This window comes from Enhydra lutris, unplaced genomic scaffold, assembly GCF_002288905.1.
Source record: "Enhydra lutris kenyoni isolate GAN:26980312 unplaced genomic scaffold, ASM228890v2 scaffoldscaffold58, whole genome shotgun sequence".
Taxonomy (NCBI): Eukaryota; Metazoa; Chordata; class Mammalia; order Carnivora; family Mustelidae; genus Enhydra; species Enhydra lutris.
The window spans coordinates 8,309,804-8,333,436 of record NW_019154142.1 but is presented as its reverse complement, the minus strand read 5'-3'; the positions used below and the strand labels follow the sequence as shown (position 1 = coordinate 8,333,436).

Below are 23,633 nucleotides of genomic sequence, written 5' to 3'. Positions count from 1 at the left end.
CTAAAATAACTTCACTTAGTGTTTGAGTGAACGAGGTAATAAAATCTGTTTGCTGTGTTCACTGTCTGCAGATAGGGCTGTAATTACACCACATAAGGAAGAAAGGTAGCTGAGTCTCAATCTGGATCATTTATGTAAACTCAGCCTTCTTGTCCACGGTCTTCTCATATTGCACGCAGGCAAACCACAAAAATCATCTCCATGAACCACACAGAGACGGTGTCTGATTGCAGGCCTGGGAGATGGCTCGTATTCTCTCTGTAATTGGATGTCTGTGGTTCAAGACCAAAATCTGACATTCTGAATTAAAAAAAAAAAAAAAATTGCCAGTTTATTCCCCAGATCAACAGGTATGTATGTGACACTCGTAAAAGTTGTAAAGGTATTCTCTACACCGAAATATGACAAATGAATACATCCTACTTGAAAAAAAGCATCCTGTTTGGCTTTAAAAAAAAAAAAAAAGAGTTTGGGTCTTTGAAATGCATTTGAAAAAAAAATATTTGGTCTTCTAGAAAGAAAAGCAAGCCATTCCTACTACAACCAAGTTAACATATGATAACATTTTAATCTCCTACTTCAAATATTTAGCATTATTTTTTCAGCAAATTTTTCCTAAAAAAACAAAACAAAACCCTTACCAAAACGAGTTAGCACGAAGTGTATTCATACTGTACCTACAGATACAGAGACATAATTGCAAGGAGACAAAGCACATTTTTTTTTCTTCATTATCAAAACTACCGTCCCTTATGACAGTTGGTCACTAGTTTTTGATTTGACAGTCCTCGCTGGTCGGCACCGATCAGTGTTTCTCTCGACACCTGCCGCTTCCAGCGTGCTCTGCCCTCTCTGGAAGGCAAACCACAGGCCACCGCCCCGGCGCCATCCCGGGCTCGGTCCAATCAATAAGGACTTATTTCCTGTCCATGTGCTGAGGTCACAGGAGCGAATCTCATTAATTATTTCTGCTACTGCAGCCTCAAGTGTGCTGCTGGCGTGACAAGTGAAAACGGCTTGACCTTTTTTCTTCTAATTTTGTTGGTAGCAGTTCCAAAAAGGACGCAGGATTCATTTACCAATGTGATAAAAGGAAGGGGGAAAAATGGATTATGATTTTAAAGTCATTAAACACATTTAGATATGCCATCACGAAAGCTCTCCCGATCCCCTCATTCCCCAGGTTTTTTGTTTTTTTCCGGCTAACGAACAATAGTGTCTTTTTAATTTGGTGTCACAAAAATCTGGTCACTGAAAACACAATGTTTTCTAAAGCAGATCTGGCCTCCGAGGGAGGAAAGCTCTCCAGGGCCTCCAGTGCCTTGTTTCCATGGTAACGACACAGGTCCATAGCTGAAGTCACACCTTTGCCAGCTTTGATTGTTTCCCGCAACTGTTAAGAAACAAATGCACAATAAAAGTCAGTTTTTCAGGTACCACAGTTAAATTGGGGAGGGGAGGTGGACACGGGGCGGGGGTGGGGGGAGGCACAGTGTGGATTCGTTGTTTCTGCTATGTTCTTTTTGAGGTAAAGAGGACACCAGTCCCCAAAGGTTTGGAGGCACTACCGTTCCCTAAGGCTGCTAGGTGTCTGGGCTCCGGAGGAACACAATTGGCTCCAATCAGCCTAATAACACCTCCTCCCCGGCGACTCCCACCCCTTGATATCCTGAAATGTGCCCCGCTGGGGGATGGCGGTAATGAAGGCGGAGGGCATTTACGTCTCTGGCATTTTGAGTGCAGCAGCCTGATATTCTTATGTGAGGAAGGCTTCATTAACATCCTACTTAGTGACTTGTTTTTTTTAACACTATATGCTGACACAATAGTCCGTATGAAAATTCAAGAAAGACACCTTAGTTGAGGTCTGAACTCTACATTTTTTAAACTAAGAGCCTTTATTTGACTGGGAAGAATGAACTGAAACACACCTTTGTAAAGGATAAAGGAAACTCTTGCCAATAACTGGAGTTTATTTCTAATCCCTCTTTTGGATGGCGGGGAAGGGCCAATAATAGGGTTACCCTTCAGAGCTGAAAGAGATTTATAGTGACTTGGTCAGCCTGCTTCCTTTTCCCCCAGTTCCCTCTCCTCTTTCTCAGTGAATACCTCTACCTAACTCCCTAAATCAGAAACCTGGGGGGGTCCTCCCTCATGCCTCATTTCCAGTCAGGCCCTCTAGGCCCCAGAGATTGGGTGGGGCCAAGGGACAAGTTTTTTTTGTTGTTGTTTTGTTTTTTAAATAACAGGAACATTCAGAATTGTCCTCAGTTTTTTTTTTTTTTTAATTTATTTATTCATTTATTTGACAGACCGAGATCACAAGTAGGCAGAGAGGCAGGCAGAGAAGGGGGGGGAAGCAGGCTCCCTGCCGAGCAGACAGCCTGATGCGGGGCTCCATCCCAGGACCCTGAGATCATGACCTGAGCCGAAGGCAGAGGCTTTAACCTACTGAGCCACCCAGGTGCCCCCAAGGGACAAGTTTTAGTCTGTGAGTCGAGAGGGATGTAAGTCACTTCTGGGCGGCAGCATTTAAACCGTCCGCATAAATCCCTCCAGAGCCTTCCCCAAGGTGGCTATATCGCCCAGCCACACTGGAGAAGTTCCTCGTGCTGGATTCCGGAGTGACCACACTGAGCGCCACGGTGCCTCTCCTACCTGCGTGGGCCCTGGAGCATGGGCAAGGAACACATCTTATTGTTTGAGGCCACAGAGATTGTGAGGTTGCCTGTATCCATCTGGGCAGACGGAGTCTCTAGGTCCTAGCCATTCCGTCTCTTTTAGAGCTCTCAAATTTATCCTCCCCTCTTCATGCTCATTGCCGCGACCTCCGTTGAGATGACCATCATCCCTTGCCTGGGTTGTTTTACACAACCACTTCCTCAAGAGTCTTCCCACCAGCAGATTTTGCCCCTGGACTCCATCTGTCATGCTGCCAACGAGAGCTTTATAAAATGCAAATGTGATCTTGTTCAAAACCCTTCACTACTTTCCAATACCCCTCAGAAGAGTCCAAGCTCTCTCATGAGGTCACAGAAGTCCTTTCCTGATCTAGCCCTTGCCCAGCCTGTGTTCTCCCGTGTTCTCCCATCATCATTATTTAGGGAAACTACTCAGTTATCTCCCCTGAGACTGTTCCCGTATCTCCCCACGTCCTTCAAACTCCCCAAATTCCACTTGAGCCGAATATGCTCAGCTAGGCATGAGAGCCCTAAGGAGGAGGGTGCCTCTTCTTTTCCTTGGGGCTCCCCAAGTGCCCTGTGCATATCTGGAGTACAGCATTATTTTTTTTAGATTTTATTTATTTGACAGAGAGAGACACAGTGAGAGAGGGAACACGATTAGAGGGAGTAGGAGAGAGAGAAGCAGGCTCCACGCTGAGCAGGGAGCCCGATGTGGGGCTCGATCCCCGGACCCTGCAATCATGACCTGAGCTGAGCGCAAGGCAGACGCTTAAGGACTGAGCCACCCAGGCGCCCCCTGGAGTACAGCATTATTGTAGTGTTGTACGTCAATTCTCCATTCCCATGTCTATTTCTTCCTTAGACTTTAAGCTACTGCATACAGCACGCGTAACATGAAGGAATAAAAGAAACAACCTGCTTTATTCCTCTAATTACACAGAGAAGAAAACAGAAGCTCAGAGAAGCTCAGCAGCTCACCCAAGATCACAGGTGGGGAGTGGCACAGCTGTGGTCAGAAGCCAGGGTTTCCAACACTCCGTCCCACAGTACCGGACACTATACTCTGCCAGAATCTCACTGCCCCACGGGTATTGCCACACACTGCACGTGAACTTCAGGACTATTTCAGCCCGGGATGCCCTGGTCTCTTGCCAACCACTGAATGCATGAAGGCACTCAAATGGTGGATTCGAACTCCCACTGTAGCTTTATAATCTTAGAGGAGCCATTTAACTACTTGGGGTAATATCAGCCCCTTGTAGGACTGTTGGAAGCAACTACCTGAGACAGCACAGAGTGCTAGACAGTGTCTAAAACACTACAAATATTCCAAACAACTGAAGTCTTCTTCCTCCTCAGGCCCTTAGAAAGCCAACCCATCCAAAAGATGAAGTCTGTTGTAGCTTCATGCACAACAACCTCAAAGGTAGTTGGAGTTGGATTAAGGAAGGAAGGAGGGATGGAAGGGGGAAGAAAAGCAAAAGGGTGGGAGGGGAGGGAGGAAGAGAGAACATGCTCTCAATTTTCATTATCTTTAATTACCCCAAACCTAAATTAGACAGGCCAACATTCTGTATTCTACACTTTGGGTTGGTACCTGCAGGCACGTACATAATAAATGCATGAGTGGATTTCAGTGTGCAGACGTTAACTAAACACTTACTATGTGAAAGGAGTACGATGATCCTTCTCCGCTTCACGGATCAGGAACTAGTTAAGGGTATACTGTAAAAAGCAGCAAAACCACGGGAGGAATAAAGGACTATAAATGATCAATGAGAGATCAACTGTAATTAGAAGAGATTCAAGAAGACCTTACAGGGTAGTGAGATTTGAGGCATGTTTTGAGAACGTTGGTAAGCAGTTACAGGGTTGAGAGGAGCAAGGGAATCTTATCGAAAGAGCTTAAACAAAGGCACAGAGGAGACCAGAGTACAGTGTCCAGGGAATAAAGGTACATTGGTGTGACAAGCCTTACAGGGGTAAGTAACAGGAGATCCAGGAGGGCTGGGAAAACTAGGCTAAGAAATCTGAATTAAAAAAAAAAATTATTATCAAATATTTAAAAAGTACAAAAAAGTTCAAAGACTAGCACAGGAGTTGGCAAGCTGCAGGCCCACTCTAACCCCGCTGTTTTTATAAATAAAGTTTTATTGGCACATATCCATGTCCGTTCAGGTACATACTATCTGTGGCTGCTTTGGGCTCTCGTGGCAGAGCTGCAGAGGTGAGTAGCTGCCGCAGAGCTGTACTCACCCACAGAGCCTAAAATACTTCCACCTTCGCCTTCTCCAACTGGTAGCTGACTCCTCGTCTAGTGCAACGCATGACCACGTAACTACTGACAGTCAACAACTGTCAATATTTTGCTATTTCTGTTTTATCTACTTGTATGTATGTGTTTTCTCAACTGTTTGCAAATAAGCTGTGGGCAGTGGTATGCTGGTAAGTCACCTCTCCAGGGGAGGAGAAAAACCCGGTTTGTAGCATTTGCAGATTTTTGTGGTATAAAAACTCCCATCACAGCTGATCGCAAGCGATCAAGGACGGTGGAATCACAAAATTCTGAAATATTTAACAACAGGCTCTGAGCTGGCGGGACGTGGCTTGAACACACGTTGGGCTGTAGCAGGCTTCACCCTTGTTTTGACTGCGGCTCCTAAGAACTCTCTCCTGCGTAACCAGAATATTGTCCCAACTAGGAAAGTTAACAATAATTCTCCACCATTGTGGTATATCTAGTCCATGAGCAAATTTCCCCAGTTGGCTCTAAAATGTCTTTGTTAGTTTTTTTATTTTTTTCCCTGAATCACGATGAGTCCTGCTTCACACACTGCATTCATCTGTTACGACACTTTAATATTTTCTCCCCTATGATATTGCCGTTTTGAAAGGATCAGGCTGTGTTGTGCAATTGCGTTCTACGTGTCTCTCCCTCTCTCTCTTTTTTGAGATTTTATTTATTTATTAGAGAGAGAGTATAAGCAGGGAAAGCGGCAGGGGGAGAGGAAGAAGCAGGCTCCCTGCTGAGCAGGAGACTGCCTCAGAGATAGATCCCAGGACCCCCCTGATCATGATCTGAGGTGATGGCAGCCTTTTGACCGACTGAGCCACCCAGGCGCCCCGACCTGGGGAACTTTAAAATGCAGATATCTAGGCCCCAATCCTAGAGATGGATTTTTTTTTTTTCTAAAGATTTTATTTATTTATTTGACAGAGAGATCACAAGCAGGCAGAGAGGCAGGCAGAGAGAGAGGAGGAAGCAGGCTCCCCTAGAGAGCAGAGAGCCCGATGCGGGGCTCGATCCCAGGACTCTGAGATCATGACCTGAGCCGAAGGCAGCGGCTTAACCCACTGAGCCACCCAGGCGCCCCTAGAGACGGATTTAATAAGGCCTAAAAATGCTTCTTAAGTCATTCCAATGATTAGCCCAATTTGGGAGTACCTTACCTGCTGGGGAACATATTTTGAGTTACTGTATTTTAAAATAGTTGGGTTGGGGGCGACTGGGTGGCTCAGTCAGTTAAATGTCTGCCTTCAGCTCAGGTCATGATCCCAAGGTCCTGGGATGGAGTCCTGCATCGAGCTCCCTGCTCAACAGGGAGTCTCTTTCTCCCTCTACCCTTCTCACCCCTGCTTGTTGGTCTCTCTCTCAAATAAAAAAATTAAATCTTAAAAAAATAGATGGGTTGAGTTTATACTTTTTTAAAATATTATAGTCAACATTAATGAACATTTTTAAAAAAATATTTTATTTATTTGACAGACAGATCACAAGTAGGCAGAGAGGCAGGCAGAGAAGGGGGAAGCAGGCTCCCCACTGAGCAGAGAACCCGACGCGGGGCTCGATCCCAGGACCCTGAGATCATGACCTGAGCCGAAGGCAGAGGCTTAACTTCCTGAGCCACCCAGGCGCCCCAAGGGTTTATACTGTTTTGACCACCATGTATTGTGCACCTGTATGGCGTGGGTGTGTAGTAGGTGTGGGAGATACAAACACAGCTGCTTCCTCCGAGGACCACCTATTAGGGGGCTGCCCTAGGGCAGCAGAGCTGGAGGGGGTTGAAAGGACTGCTGAGGGACTGGACCTACAACTTTGGTTCTAAGAGATGCAAGAGATAAGACCACAATTAGAAAAATCCTTTTTTTTTTTAAAGGTTTTATTTATTCATTTGAGAGAGAGAAAGAGAGAGAGAGAGAGAGAGACAGAGAGGGTACAAGCAGGGGAGAGGCAGAGGGAGAAGGAGAAGCCGACTCCCCACTGAGCTGGGAGTCCAATGTGGGGCTCAAGCCCAGGACGTGGAGATCATGACCTGAGGTAAAAGGCAGATGCTTAACCATCTGAGCCACCCAGGCTCACCACACAATTGGAAAAATTCTTTCCACTTTTGCTTTCACCTACATTTTGACTGGGCAAAGCCTAAACAAATGCACAGACAGAACTTTCCATATTAGGATATGGCTAGAAGAGGCTGGCATGCCCTCTGGCCTTTATGGCTTGAAAAACAGTTTTAGTTATAGGGTGAGTGATGTAAAAAAATACAAAAAGGTGAATTACCAGTCTGTGTTTTTACTTCTCTGATATAGCACTTTAGGGCACTAATATAATTAAATCTCTAATTAAGTCAACTGAATAATTATGTAAGTGCAGCATCACCTGCAATAAATTAAGTCCAAATCCCTTGCTAGAGGATCCAATTAAAGACATTAACACAGAGAGAAAAAGATGCAAAGTACTTAAAGTTAAGTGCATTATTATTTAACATTTATTAAAAGGTGTTATTAAACACCTTTTCAGTGATAAATGTTGCTTTTATGAGACCCTTTTGAGAAATCATCATATGCTTTTGAAAACCATTTGGTTAAAAAATTCTCTTAAATGGTAAAGACAAGCCCCTGCCATGAGATCTAGGCAGCTTTAGCAGAAGTGGGTGAGACAACTGCTTCTCTCCAATGAAACCAAAGAAAGACTTTCAGACCTGGTAGAAACCCAAGCCCAGTCTTATCTTCTCATCTCATTTTGCAGGAGAAGGTAATTAGGATGAGATCGGCTAAGTGGCAAGAGCCAACAGCAAATCTGAGAAATGGCTTAGGTTTCATTTCTGCACATCCAGAGCTGTTCCTCTCTATAGCACTGGAACAGAATTGGAGAGAACCCCAAGTTTTCCTTTGCCCAAACAGAGAAAGTGCCATAGAGAATGGGGATGCTGAAACTCATCTGGAAATTAGGGTAGACCTTGTTCTGTAGAAACTGGATAATAGAGACTAAGGAAGTAGAAGCAGTATGTTAAAGGGGGTTTTTGTTTGTTTGTTTGTTTGTTTTTAATGGTTGAAAACACTTGAATAAGGAGGAAAGGTAACAAATGGCGGCCATGCTGTTACGGAAAGAGACCACTCATCTCCTAATCGAGTGGGAGAAGTAGACCATGCTTCCCTAATGGGGATTAAGAAGATGGCAGAAACTAACATGCAGTAGTGATAAGGGACTCCAGCCTGGTACTAGACTCAGTGAAAGAAAGGACCAGCACGCATGGTTTTGGACACCCAGACCATAAATTAGGAAAGCACATTTAAAAATTAGTGAAAAGACTGCCATGATTCCAAGAGATCATAAATGGAAATCGTTCAAGGGGGATGAGAGCCTCTGAAAAAACTAAATTTCAACTATGGTCATCATTAATTATGAAAGAGCCCAAAATAAACAGCTACAGATAAGGTCTCTTGGGGCTCGGACTGGAAAAGGCCCAGGTATAAAGGAGCAGCATTTTGCCTCCTCCATTGCTGAGCCTGGGCTGAGCAGCTATTCTGCACAGAGCTGCACTGTGGAGATCAGATGCTATCCCTGATTTGAAGGAGCTGACAAAGGAGAGGTAGAAAGCTGTGAGAATTGTGTGGGAATCCACCCATAAGTCTGTGTTATCACCAGGACACTTGTCACACATATTTTTAAAGTGCCATTCCTCACAGAAAAATGTTCAGAAACAACCTCATCAGAATCTGCTGAAGACTGATGGGGGGTGCACAGGGCAAGGAGACGATGACAAAAATAAGAGGCATCAAAATATCAGGGCAGTATGTCAAAGAAGGACAAGTACACTCAAATAGTCCCAAAAGATGACGTATTATTAAGAGAAGACAAAGGAAACAGAAATAATGAACGAGTTAAAAACTGTAAAGATGAAAATAAATTCCATGAAGAGGGGACTTTAAGGATGAAACAGCCCGTTACAGGTCGTCAGGGAGGAGGCAGCTACCAACCTGCCTTAGGTCTGGCTTCCGGTATCCTCTGCGTTTTAAGGCCACCACCACTCCCATTCTGAACACAGTATTGCCCTTTTGGACAAATTACTGCGTGACACCCTCACTGAGCCTCCTCCCCACCAGCAGACTTCTCACTCGTTTTGCCTGATATCTCTGGCGGCACTTCCCTTCTCCGTCTTCCTTTTCACTCTGGAAACCCAGTTTCCAGTCTAGAGCACCTTGACAGAGGCATCCACTCACCTCAGTCCTTTTCATGCTCCCAGCGCACACAAATGGTCCTTCCCAGCTACTGAAAGACCTAAGAAATCTCAGAGACGAGAGATTCAACTGACAAATGTCTTTGAACACAGGACAAAAGAAAAAGATGAGGACAGAGGTGCATCTGGAACAAAGACCAGTGAATTTATGGACAATGATGGCAAAATTCTAAAAAACGTTATCAAATAGATGGGTTGTGAGCTCTAGAAAAAAAGTCAGTGCTGATTGCAGCCCCAGGACAGGTGGGTCACAATGGGCAAATCATTACAAAATGTTCTCATTTTTCTTTCGATATGGCCACTCACTGTTAGCTTCAGAAACAGTAAAGATAGAGTATATTTGGGTTTTAAAAACTTCGTTCTGGGAAGCTGAGTGGCTCAGTCAGTTAAGCATCTGCCTTCAGCCCAGGTCAGGATCCCAGAGTCCTGGAATCGAGTCTCACATCAGTCTCCTTGCTCAGTGGGGAGCCCGTTTCTCCCTCTGCCTGTTGCTCCCCCTGCTTGCGCTCTCTCTCTCTGACAAATAAATACATTGTAAAATCTTTTTTTTTTTAAAGATTATTTATTTATTTGACAGAGAGAGAGATCATAAGTAGGCAGAGAGGCAGGCAGAGAGAGAGGAGGAAGCAGGCTTCCTGCTGAGCAGAGAGCCTGATGTGGGGCTCGATCCCAGGACCCCGGGATCATGACCTGAGCCAAAGCAGAGGCCTTAACCCACTGAGCCACCCAGGCGCCCCTACATTGTAAAATCTTAAAAAAAAAAAATAAATAAAAGGAAACAGAGAAATGGGGCTCTGAGGGATTAGAGTATGGTAAAATGAATTCAAATATGTAAAACAACTACTCTTAAAGAATGTTTGGTAGTGGGTTTATTTTGGGCAGAAAAGCAACCTCCAGGACTCAGTATTTGGTTTAGTCTTTTTAATAAGTGGTTCTGAAAAAAATGGAAAGCTATATGCAAAAGAATGAAACTGGACCACTTTCTTATACCATACATAAAAATAACACTGAAATGGATTAAAGACCTAAATGTGAGACATAAAATCATAAAACTCCTAGAAGAAAACATAGGCAGTAATTTCTTTCACATTGGCTTTAGTAACATTTTTCCAGATCTGTCTCCTCAGACAAGGGAAACAAAAGCAAAAATAAACTACTGGGACTATGCCAAAATAAAGAGCTTTTGCGCAGTGAAGAAAACCATCAACAAAACAAAAAGGCAGCCTACTGAATGGGAGAAGATATTTGCAAATAATATATCCAAAAGGGGTCAATATCCAAAATATATCAAGAACTTATTAAAAAACCCAAATAATCTGATTAAAATTGGGCAGAGGACCTGAATAGACATTTTCCAAAGAAGACACCCAGATGGTCAAGAGACATGAAAAGATAGTCAACACTATCATCAGGGAAATGCAAATCAAAACCACAATGAGATATCACTTTACACCAGTCAGAATGGCTACTATCAAAAAGACAAGAAATACAAGTGTTGGTGGGGATGTGGAGAAAAAGGAACCCTTGTGCACTGTTGGTGGGAATGTCAATTGGTGCAACCACTATGGAAAACAGTAGGAGGGTTCCTCAAAAAATTGATAATAGAAATACCATATTATCCAGTAATTCCACTACTGGGTATCTTTTGAAAACACTAATTTGAAAAGATATATGCACTCCTGTGCTTATTGCAGCATTATTTACAATAGCCAAGATACAAAAGCAACTCAAGTGTCCATTGATAGATGACTGGATAAAGATGTGGTATGTATACACGTGCACACACATTCACATAGGAATATTACTCAGCTATAAAAAAGAATGAGATCTTCCCATCTGTGACAACATAGATGGACCTACAGGGTATTAAATGCTAAAGTGAAATAAGTCAGACAGAGAAAGACAAATACCATATGATTTCACAAATACCATATGATTTCATTTAATATAGAATCTAAAAAATGAAACAAATAAGTGAACACCAGGAACAGACCCATAGATTCAAAGAACAAACTGATGGTTGTCTTAGGGGAGGAGGATTGGGGGATGGGCAAAAAGGAGAAGGGGATTGGGAGATACAGGTTTCCAGTTATGAAATGTATAATAGGTCACAGAAATAAAAAGTACCACATGGGGAATATGATCAGTGGCATCATAACAGTGGTGTATGATGACAGATGGTAGCTACATTTTTGTCAAGCACAGCATAACATACAGACTTGTCAAATCACCATGTTGTACATCTAACAATGTAACATTGTGTGTCAACTATATTTCTCTTTCTTTCTTTCTTTCTTTCTTTTTCTTTTCTTTTTTTTTTTTTTAGATTTTATTTATTTATTTGACAGACAGAGATCACAAGTAGGCAGAGAGGCAGGCAGAGAGAGAGGAAGGGAAGCAGGCTCCCTGCTGAACAGAGAGCCCGATGCGGGGCTCGATCCCAGGACTCTGGGATCATGACCCGAGCCGAAGGCAGAAGCTTTAACCCACTGAGCCACCCAGGCGCCCCCTTTCTTTCTTTCTTTTTTTTTTTTTTTAAAGATTTTATTTATTTATTTGACAGAGAGAGAGAGCTATCATAAGTAGGCAGAGAAGCAGGCAGAGGTGGGGGGGAAGCAGGCTCCCTTCTGAGCAGAGAGCTCAATGCAGGGCTTGATCCCAGGACCTTGAGATCATGACCTGAGCTGAAGGCAGAGGCTTAACCCATGGAGGCACACAGGTGCCCCCTCTTTCTTTCTTTCTTTTTCTTTCTTTCTTTCTTTCTTTCTTTCTTTTTTTTTTTTTTTTTTAAGATTTTTAAAAAATTTATTTGAGAGAGAAAGAAAGCACAAGCAGAGGGAGAGGCAGAGGGAGAGAGAAAGGGAGAAGCACACTCCTTGCTGAGCAGGGAGCTCAACATGGGACTCGATCCCAGGAACCTGGGATCACGACCAGAGCCAAAGGCAGACACTTAACCAACTAAGCCACTCAGGCACCCAGTCAACTATATTTTAATAAAAAAAAGAAAAACAAAAAACAACCCCAATTTGGTTTCTTTCCTTTATCACAGTTCCATGGATTACCTGAATGAAGACGGAGAAGAAATATGTACTAGATTTTAATTTTCAGATGTCATAGAGCCAAGAGAGAAAGCTAACACATGGATGGCATCAAAACCTTAATGGTTTTCACATATTGAAAAAAGACTGATACTCGTGAGATACAATGTACGGGGATAACTGTATAATTCTACAGGTTCTATAGGTTTCAAAAATTCATTGTACACATGTGAGCCTCAGTTTGACAGTGACTCATAAAGAAGTGGTGAGAATCTTTGGTAACCACATTCTTTATATAAGCCAAGACGGTGATACAGATTAAAGAAAATTTAGAAAAAAGCCCAAACACAAACTTCGGCAGTGTCAACAGAGGTACGTATCCAAAACACAGGCAGGAATGGTCAGGCTGTACTGTTTGATGGTCAGTTCGTGGTTAGAAAACTATGTTCTGTCCTGGGTGCCATGGCCACGTATCAAGATGGGCATTCAGGGTAGCCTGGCTCCAGTATTAGGATGAAGAAGTATTTGAAAACACGCACCTAAGGAATGTTTAACCTGGAGGAAAGGATTACAGGAGGAGATGAAAGCCATCTTCCAACATCTGAAGTAATCAAATGGAAGATGGAACAGTTCTGTTCTGTATGCTTCAGGAGACAGAACAAAGAGCAACAAGGTGAAATTTCTGGAAGCAGACTTCAACGACAAATAAGAGAGAGCTTTCAAACAACTAGAGTTGTCTAACAAGAGAATAATTATTTTTCACAAGCTGTGAAGCCCCTGTTTCTGGAAGTCCTCAGCAACTAGATGACCACATCAGAGAAGGGATGAATAAAATTCTTTTTTTTTTTTTTTTTAAGATTTTATTTATTTATTTGTCAGGGGGAGACAGAGAGAGGGGGAGAGAGAGAGAGAGAGCACAAGCAGGGGGAATGGCAAGCAGAGGGAGAAGCAGGCTCCCTGCCGAGCAAGGAGCCCAACGTGGGACTTGATCCCAGGATTCCGGGATCATGACCTGAGCCCAAGGCAGACAGATGCTCAACTGACTGAGCCCCTCAGGCGTCCCTCTGAATAAAATTCTTAGCAGATGTGGAAGGTGGAACAAGGCAGCCTTCAAAGTCCCATCCAACTCCAAGATTCTAGCTGATAGTGCTTCAACTGAAAGGTCTTCCCAACTTCTGATTGGCAAGACTTGGTACAGAGGGAAAAGCTATAATTAAAACTTTTCTCTAACATGATAAACATATTATGATAAACAAACAAATTGCAAACCACCTAAAAGGCATTCGTTTTTCCTCAGAACAACAGAGTATCTGCAAGAGTCTACAGAAAGAAAATCTACTGATTTAATTAAATATCTTATTTCTGCAAAAGGAAAGGGGACGGAAATAAGAGAATTTTTAAAAAAAGATGTTATTTATTTATTTGACAGAGATCACAAGTAGGCAGAGAGGCAGGCAGAGAGAGAGGAGGAAGCAGGCTTCCCGCTGAGCAGAGAGCCCGATGCGGCGCTCGAGCCCAAGACCCCGGGATCATGACCTGAGCCGAAGGCAGAGGCTTAACCCACTGAGCCACCCAGGCACCCCGAAATAAGAGAATTTTTAGTTCCTTCCTCGAGCACATGAAGTCATGTGCCAAAGGACAAGAATGGTACAATTCCCAATATTAAAATAGCCCATAATCATAACAATACTAGCAATAACAACAAAGACAACCTCACAGTACTTATGTGTGCCCAGCACTAAGACATATGTATCTTCAATCTTTACAACAGCCCTATGAAGTAGCTACTAACATTATTCTTATTTTACTGATGAACAAACTTAGACAAGAGTTAACTTGCTCAAGGTAACATGGAAGATAAGTGCTGGAGTCAAGATCCAAATAGTTCTTGCTCTTAAGCAGCATGGTATAATGCTTTTCCTTTCACTCATACGTGAACTGGGAGGCATATCAATTTCATCTGGGAAGAGAACACCTATCTATGTCAATAATGTCCTTTGCAAACCTGTGCCCCAAGGGCAAATTTTTTCACTATACAACATAGATTTTCTTTTAAGATTTTATTTATTTGACAGGCAGAGATTACAAGCAGGCAGAGAGAGGGGAGGGAAGCAGGCTGCCTGCTGAGCAGAGAGCCCGATGCAGGACCCTGGGATCATGACCTGAGCCAAAGGCAGAGGCTTTATTTTTTTTTTATTTTTATTTTTATTTTTTTAAAGATTTTATTTATTTATTTGACAGACGGAGATCACAAGTAAGCAGAGAGGCTGGCAGAGAGAGAGGAGGAAGCAGGCTCTCTGCAGAGCAGAGAGCCCGATGTGGGGCTCGATCCCAGGACCCTGGGATCATGACCTGAACCGAAGGCAGAGGCTTTAACCCACTGAGCCACCCAGGCGCCCCTACATCACAGATTTTAAGAAATACATTAAGTCAAATAGCTTTGGATAAAACTCTATTTACAGAGATGACAGAAAATTGAAGCCATTGTTATATTAACCACGCATCTCTATTACAATATATACATTTTTAAAAACCATAACTAAAAATGCCATATGGCTGCAGAACAAATGTCAGTAAGAACTGGAAATGGAAAATTTCCACATTTCTGCTAAGAAAAAGGCCATAAATATTTTAATTGATTAGGTATATTCTTCAGGTCATACTTTTTATTTTTTAAACTAAGGCCCTGAATAAGGCTCAGATATCATCACCTCCACTTTTTAAGTCACAAAACTAACATATTTTTACTTAACTCCTTAATAGTGAAAACTTATTTTTACCAAAAATCTCAACCAAAGATTCTGACTGCAGTAATGGTACCTGCTGTTTCACACAATCACAGGACATCATTACCTCATGTCATTTTCACTATACTTTATTATTTTTTTAAAGATTATTTATTTATTTATTTGCCGGGGGTGGGGTGGGGTGAGGAGAGAGAGCAAGAGAGGGAGCGTGCACATGAGCAGGGGGAGCAGAAGGCAGAGGGAGAAGCAGGCTTCCCAGTGAGTGAGGAGCCCAACGTGGGACTCGATCCCAGGACCCTGAGATCACAGCAGAGCTGAAGGCAGCCGCTTAACCAACAGAGCTATCCAGGCATCCCGTTTTCATTATTTTTAAAAACCAATCTTGGGGGCCACCTGGGTGGCTCAATTGGTTAAGTGTCCGACTCTTGATTTCCACTCAGGTCATGATCTCAGGGTTGTGAGATTGAGCTGCTGTGTTGGGCTCTGTGCTGGTTGTGGAGCCTGCTTGGGATTCTTTCTTTCCCTCTCCTACTGCCCCTCCCCTCACCTCATGCACATGCCCTTTCTCTCTCTCAAAAAAAATTAAATAAAAGCAATCGCAGGGCTCATCATACTACATTTAAGTCATTGGACGGGGAACCTGGGTGGCTCAGTTGATTGGGTGCCCAACTCTTGATTTTGCTGGGGTCATGATCTTGGGGTCATGGGATCAGGCTCTGGGTGGGTTTCTGCACTCAGTAGGGTGTCTGCTTGGGGATTCTTCCCTCCCTTGCCTCTCCCCTGCTTGTGTTCGGTCGCTCTCTCTTTCTCTAAATAAATAAATCTTGGGGAAAAAAAAGTCATTGAATAAAGGACTAATGAGTTCAAATGGACAAATATAATTTAGCCCATACTTTAACATTTTTCCGTTCTCTTATAAAACATCAGAGTATTTTTTCTTTTGTAAAATAGTCTGGAAAACTCCCGTAATATGTATTAAGCTTTACAATACTTTTTTTTTTTTTAAAGATTTTATTTATTTATTTGACAGACAGAGATCACAAGCAGGCAGAGAGAGAGAGGAGGAAGCAGGCTCCCCGCTGAGCAGAGAGCCCGATGCGGGGCTCAATCCCAGAACCCTGAGATCATGACCTGAGCTGAAGGCAGCGGCTTAACCCACTGAGCCACCCAGGAGCCCCAAGCTTTACAATACTTTTAAAATAAGTTCTTTGTATTCTTTTGCAGAATTAAGATCACTTTGTATAATTGTATGAGCATGTGTGACACACATGGCATTTGTTACTCTGCTCTTCTTTTCCCTTGCTGAGTCTTGGGACCTGAAGCCCGTGGAGATGGGAGTTAAGAGAAGAGGTATGTTCTGGGAGGGACAAAATGCTGCTATTTCCACATAGGGCAGTTTTTTAAGAACCAGAGCAGAAACCCCCAGATCAAGCCACACAGGAACCTTTTTTAATCCAATAAGGGGATGAGGTTTCTCCTCCTAAGACCGGTTAATCCATTTCTGCTGTTTCATAATATGAAAAACAACTGTAGAGAGGCAATGAGCAAACGTTAGTAGGGAAACTGTGGACCTGGACACGTGTTATCTTGGGCTAGGCAACTTCTCTAAGCCCTCACCTGTAAAATTGGAAAGATCATATCATACCACATGAAGTTATTAAGAAGAACAAATAAGATGATGTGTGGCAATAAGATGATGTCCTGGGTGGACCAGTGAGATTTGTTTCAGAGCTCAATTCAAGACACGATGTCTTAGCGGAGCACATTTACGAGTCTGTGCTGTGGGCTACTATCCACAAATAGCTTCATAACCAAATAGCTCATTTCATACAAATGGTCATATCTGAATATATACATCCCTATTATATGTACAAATAATCCAAAATCATACACTCATATATATATATGTATAGAGTTCAGTACCCCTACATATACATGTATATGTATGTATTTAGAGGTATTTTCATGTAGCTAAAAACATTTTACTGACATACTCAAGACTGATCTAAATTGTTGACTCCTTGGCAGAGAATTCAGGCAAGGTAGTGCTTCCTTCTCAGGGCGCCCGGTGGCTCAGTCGGTTGGACGTCTGCCTTCAGCTCAGGTCATGACCCCGGGAACCTGGGATTAAGCCCCATGTTGGGCTCCCTGCTCATCAGGGAGCCTGCTCTGCTTCTCCCTCTCCCTCTGCCCCTCCCCTGACTTGTGTGCTTACTCTCTCTCAAATAAATTAAAAAAAAAAAAAAAACAAAACAGTAGTGCTTGCTCCTTAAGAAAGACAGTTTCAACTTGTATGTAGCTCAGGGTAGGAGCCGATATATCTGATTCCAAAATGTAATTAAATGGACCAAAATGTGCAATTTATTTATTTTTAAAAGATTTATTTTATTTGAGAGAGAGTGCGTACATGGGCGGGTAGTGGGGGCGGGACAGGGAGTAAGAATCTCAAGCCGACTCCCCCTTGAGTGCAGAGCCTTATGTGGGCCTCGATCCCCCCACCCTGAGATGGCCTGAGCCAAAACCAAGAGTCAGACGCTTAAGCAACTGAGCCACCCAGGCACTCAGATGGACCACAATGTAGAATTTAATTCTTAGTTTATAAACTTCCATTGGCATTTCATTGGAATTTGAGGTTAGTAATATGGAATTATATTAAATTGAGGCTTAAATTGCATAGGAGAGCAATCATGTCTTCTGAAGGAAAATTTAACTCTTTATAAATAATCTCAGATTTATCTGAATTGATTCAAAAATAATTTTTTATTTTTAGTATCATATTCCAAAGAGGAGCTTAATTATACACATTGAAATTCAAAAAGCAAAACATATCATAGGTTATAGACTGCCGCAACGAGCCACTCTTTGCCTGTAGCTTTTTTTAGGAGTGAATCAATACTAAACTCTGTAATCTCATGATGAATACTATGCTGGTTATTTAACTAAAAAGAATATTGTGGGATGAGAGCAATCACGTCATGTAGGAATGTGACAGTCCTGGGGGTTATTTGTGGAACACATAAACTACGTTGCGTACATTTCTTACGTATCCATTTCTTAATTCCTCCTTATGTCTCAATTTTTCGTCTGCTTTAGCATTTGGATGCTGGTAACTGGGGATCACTTGCCTCAAAACTACTATCACTACCACTGCTGTCTACATGACCCTAGATTTCTAACATCCTAACATGCATCCTGATACAACATGAGCTTAAACACATCTAAGACTTCCATCGCTAAAGTCCGTGTCCAACAACAGACTCTATCTACCGAGAGTTACAACGGTGACATTATCTTCCAGGCAGGTTACATCAGGCTGTGGGCAAATGCAGGAACCAGGGTACAGGGTGAGGAAGTTACTGTCTGTGCCATGTAACTATCGTCACACCTGTGGGATGAACACTCCTTCCAGAAGGAGATCTCTACGATACGGAGTTACGGAAGGTGTATTTGTTAACCTAGATCCTTGCCTCCCTCAAGAGAATGGTAATGAGAAGTCATTTTAAATGTTTATATCCATAAACCTTTCTTTGAAGAGTGAAGAGTGCTTGCCAGTTAAAAAAAAATCCCAATAATTATTGCACTAGATCAGCAAACATAAATCGTAAGACAGTCATTTACTAGATAATCACTATTTCTGAGACAAGAACGATGTTGGACTATAGAGTGAGGCATCACATCTCCCGGATGTTCATGAAACCAGAGCCTGCATTCAAATTCTCCCTTGTTTGCTTCACAGTAGGTTGAAGTCCTCTGAGAAGCTGTATGGTGGTAAAGAGTAGATCCCGCGGAGTCAGCGAACCTGGACAGAATCATGACTCTGTGAGATAGCAACGGTGTGCACACTGTGAGGTTATTTGATCTCTTCTCCATAAAACGAAGGGATTCAAAGATAGAATTTGATAGAGCCATCTGATCAAAGTGTTTCGTGTGTCTTGAGCAGAGTGCACAATGAGAGACGTGTACTAGGGTAGGCATCGCACAGAGATCATAGCACGTAGAAAGGCCTACAACCTTTTTAAGGAGGAGCACACGTCTTTTTAGCTGAATCCAAGATAAAGGTGAGTGTAATTTCCTTAGACCTAGGACTGGGAGACCTTCTACAGGGGGCACCATCGCACTATGCAGGAATCTGTCTTTAGCGGTCCACCTCCGGCTTTGTTATGATCCGGTGAATAGATAAGATCTTTCATCAAGCCAGCAAATCAAAGATTTGTGGGAAAGAGACAGGATCCACTTGCCCAAAAGCTTTAGTAGCATCTTACACATCACTAGCCAATGCTGCAGTTCTTGTAATCTCTACCATTATCTCAGTAGTTCTGTTTGAAAAAAGAGGTGGCACTGCCACCTTGCCATTTCAGGAAAGGCAGTTCAGCTCCTCCAGGATCAGTGCTCTTCCTGATGGGGCAAGTGAGGAAATGTGGGGGAATGTGAGAGAATGGTTTCACATGTGCCAACGAAACAGATTATAGCTTTCTGATACCGATCATGCTGAAATCACAAAAACCTTCAATTCTGTATAAAACCAGGCTGTAAGATGAGTGTCTGAGTTTGGAAGTATCAATCTAGGTAATGACAAAGACCTGATACTTACTGAAACCACATTCGGGGTCTACGTGGGGGTACCTACCTTTTCTTTCTCTTCAAGAACATAATTTTGGAAAGCCCGTGCCTTGCCACTGTTTTTAGACAAGGAAAGGGAATGGTATTTCCTTTGATCTACTTAAAACAGTTTCAATGGACTAAACAGGCTCCTCTAGGGGACAGAAGGCTCTATCCTCCACATAAAGGCATATAGGCATGTCCTGTGCACAGGTGGCTCCTGATGCCACTAACTGGGAGCAGTAATTGAATCCAGGTCTCCCACAGTGCAGAGCAGTCACCCACAGAACCAGCCTGGAGGGCATTTTTAGTTCGCTTTCTAGACTACGATTCAAAAGGTTACCCCAAGTGAATCTTTGTTTCAACCCAGGGAGTGCAAAGCATAGAGGATGTAACCATCTGATTGCAAATATACTTGGGAGGGAAAAAGAACAAAGGCAGAGCCAAATATGCCTTATGAATGAAAAGAACAGAATCGAGGCACAAATATTTGGTTTATCTTGGGTTATTCACTCATTCTATTCTACTCTAATCCAACAAATATTTATCTGGTACCTAGTATGTGTGCCAGGCACTGTGTTAGGCCCTCAGAGTACAGTGGTGAGCAAAACCTGACACGATTCCAGGCTTACAACTAAAAACTGGTCTTCACCAACAATCTAAGTCTGCCGTAGCTTCCTGATGAATGACAGATATTATGTAGCTATGTAATTTTTTAGATGTCAGCAATTCAAAATGGTAATTTTAAGATTGAGAGAGACTGTCCCACTAAATATTATTATTGTGAACTAATTTCTCAGTTTACATATAAAATTAGAAACCCGAGATCAGCTAGCTAGGAATATACGATTTGAAGAAGAAAAAAAAAAGATCTGCAACTATGTAGAGAATTGAATTCAAATAACATCAATAGTATTTGGGTTAACAATGGAGAGAATGGCACATTTTATGATGTCACAAAGAGGCTTATTATTGATAGAATTTACTAATATTATTCATGATCCACAGGGGAACAGAGATTATGACCATCAAGTCTGTTGATGCCACTGAGGTGTGTGGGATTGCTAACACCTGAGAGAACAACAATCTAATTTTAAAATAACATTAAGAAATTAGAGGAATAGATCATCAAAGCAAGATGATAGTCACTGGGGATAAATGTAAAATAACATACTCAGAGACTTAAGGAGGAAAAAACTAGCTTGATGACTAGGGATGAATGCATGTCCAAAGGGCAACTGTTTTGCAAAAAGACTTGAGGGCTTATAGTAAGGCATGACTCTGGTTCAAGATACTAAATATGGTATATGGAGCCCAACATGGGGCTTTGAACTCATGACCCTGAGATCAAGGTCTGAGCTGAGAGCAACAGTGGGACTTGCATAACTGATGGAACCACCCAGGTGCCCCTAGAATTTATTTTATTTTATTTATTTATTAAGATTTTTTATTTATTTGACAGACAGAGATCACAAGTAGGCAGAGAGGCAGGCAGAGAGAGAGGAAGGGAAGCAGGCTCCCCACTGAGCAGAGAGCCCGATGTGGGGCTCGATCCCAGGACCCTGGGATCATGACCTGAGCCGAAGGCAGAGGCTTTAACCCGCTGAGCCACCCAGGCGCCCCCCTATTTTATTTTTTAAAAGACTTTATTTATTTATTTAAGAGAGAGAGAGCACAAGCAGGAGGAGGGGCAAAGGGAGAAGCAGGCTCTCTGCTGAACAGGGAGCCTGATGTGGGACTCACTCCCAGGACCCTGAGATCATGACCTGAGCCAAAGGCAGATGCTTAGCAGACTGAACCATCCAGGCGTCCCTTTTTATCTGGTTTTTAAGGAAACAAGGGGTGGAGGTGGGGTTTCAAGCTTTCAGATGGTAGTCTTGGCAGTCCCTTCTAGCACCTAACCCTGTGCTGTGGTTAGGTCATCAGATCAACACCTGCAAAGGCCTGCTCAGTGCTAGATTTCCGTTTTCCTCAATTGTCTTCCATCATTTCAACCACTACAGGAGGTCTAGCACAGAAACTCGCAGTGTACAAAAATGACATTTTCCAACCATGTATTTCTGCCTATTGCCACAGAAGCAGACATGCAATTTTTTAGGAGTCTAAAATTAAATTCTGGTTATGTCACTAAACACATGATTTCAGGCAAGTTACTTGTCAATTCCCCGCAGCTCAGGTCAAAATTCTAAATATGTGAGTCCACATTTCAAAACCAGAAATCTTAGAAAGAAAATATATTTATTCGGGGCATCTGGGTGGCTCAGCTGTTAAGCATCTGTCTTAGGCTCAGGTCATGATCCCAAGGTCATGGGACAGAGCCTGGCATTGGGCTCCCTGCCCTGCAGGGAGCCTGCTTCTCCCTCTCCCACTCCCTCTGCTATGTTCCCTCTCTTGCGGTGTCTCTCTCTGCCAAATAAATAAATAAAATCTTATTAAAAAAAAGAAAATGTATTTATTTTAAAGCATGCTGAAGTGTTATCACCTTAATGCCCATATTTATATTTTTAATGCTTTCTTCCAGTCTTTATCAAAATTTTACATAGCTGCACCCATATCATCATTGGTATTTGGATTTTCTTCATTAAACACTATGATAAACATCTCATTTAATTGGATCACAAGTTCTTTATGGGAAAAGATGGGAGAAAATGACCATGCTTCTATACAGTGTCTGTTGTTACCACGAAAACAGAAATCCTAAATGTAAAGACAACTTCAGGAGGTTAGAGGAAACGAGAGGTTTAGTACATCCAATGATGCCGTATGGACCACTCTACCAAAGGAGCTAATGTGAAGTCCCAGGGTAGGAGAAGCAGCATCTGCCCAAGAAAGGGGTATGCGGAAGAGAAAACACAGTAACATCTGGTCTCTCAATGTGCCAATGTGAAAAATTCTCAGAGCCAGTTAGCTAGGGTTATGAGAGAGAACGAGCAGGCAAAAACTGTCTGCCAAAAGAAAGAAAAAAAAGAAAAAGAAAAAAAAAGTCTGGCTTTGTCAGTAAAGAAAGGACAATAATATTTACAGAAAATTTTCTATACTCAAGCATCGAAAAAGTAGAATTTTGGACTCAGTCTGCAGCAAAATGGTGGAAGCAATTTATGGATAATAAAAGAAAAAAAAAAGACGAACAGGGTCAAACCTTGGAAAGGAGAACCATGACATGAGAGGAAAGTCTCTTTTTTCCTCTTGAAGGGAAGTGATGATATGCGAGGAAATGCAAATGTCTGCGGACAACCCTGTTTGCTGGTAGGAAGAGAATTTTAATGTGTACCCTATGCAAATGCGTTTTATAATAAAACAGAATGTGCGAGGCCTTCTGAGGGCGGGGAGGGAGGAGAAGAGCGGCTCTGGACACCGAGCCTGAGTGTGGTGGGACACAGCCAGAAGCTCGTGCTTCTCCGCAACCCTGAACAGACCCCAGCAGAGAGGGTGCGTCAAAACCCCACTCCTTTAAAAATAATCTCTCTCTTACGTTCAACTGAGAACTGGATGCGTAATGAATTAACACCTGCAAGATCTTTCTTTTCCCGGTGCTTAACCTTGAGCAGCTCTACGCTTAGAGCGAACCTCAGGAGGAAGACATGAAAAAAGCAACTCTCTCTTCTGTACTGCATCATGGGGAAAATTATTAGGATGCCCAGGAAAAGACTAGAGAGGACTGTAAAGAAAGCTCCTGTAAACCATTTATAGTCTTTGTGTCAAAATTAGCATGAAGGTCAACGAAGCTCCCCCTTCAAGGCCTGGTCCAGGTTCTTGTGAAGGAATGAGCCGGTGGCCGGCAAAGCGCATGACTGAGTCTGGTTTTGACCACCTAGGTACTCTTTATTCCTGCCTGCGTATCTGCAGAAACTATTATTTTTTTAAAAAGATTTTATTTATTTATTTGACAGACAGAGATCACAAGTAGGCAGAGAGGCAGGCAGAGAGAGAGGGGGAAGCAGCTCCCCACTGAGCAGAGAGCCCGATGCAGGGCTCGATCCCAGGACCCTGGGATCCTGACCTGAGCGGAAGGCAGAGGCTTTAACCCACTGAGCCACCCAGGTGCCC

General features: G+C 42.7%; 1 protein-coding gene across 2 annotated transcripts in view; it reads right to left on the bottom strand.

Moving 5' to 3' along the window:
- Positions 1 to 554: 554 nt before the first annotated feature.
- The window catches only part of LOC111158280 (decaprenyl diphosphate synthase subunit 2), a 272,132-nt gene continuing 249,053 nt past the window's right edge, over positions 555 to 23,633 (bottom strand). The window contains exon 8 of one of the 2 annotated variants that reach the window (XM_022520211.1): positions 555 to 1,393. In XM_022520211.1, the coding sequence (XP_022375919.1) occupies positions 1,235 to 1,393 (159 nt within the window). In that variant the 3' untranslated portion in view covers positions 555 to 1,234. Of the gene's footprint in view, positions 1,394 to 19,342; positions 19,383 to 23,633 lie in introns of those variants that run through there. The other variant, XM_022520212.1, reaches the window with a different exon arrangement.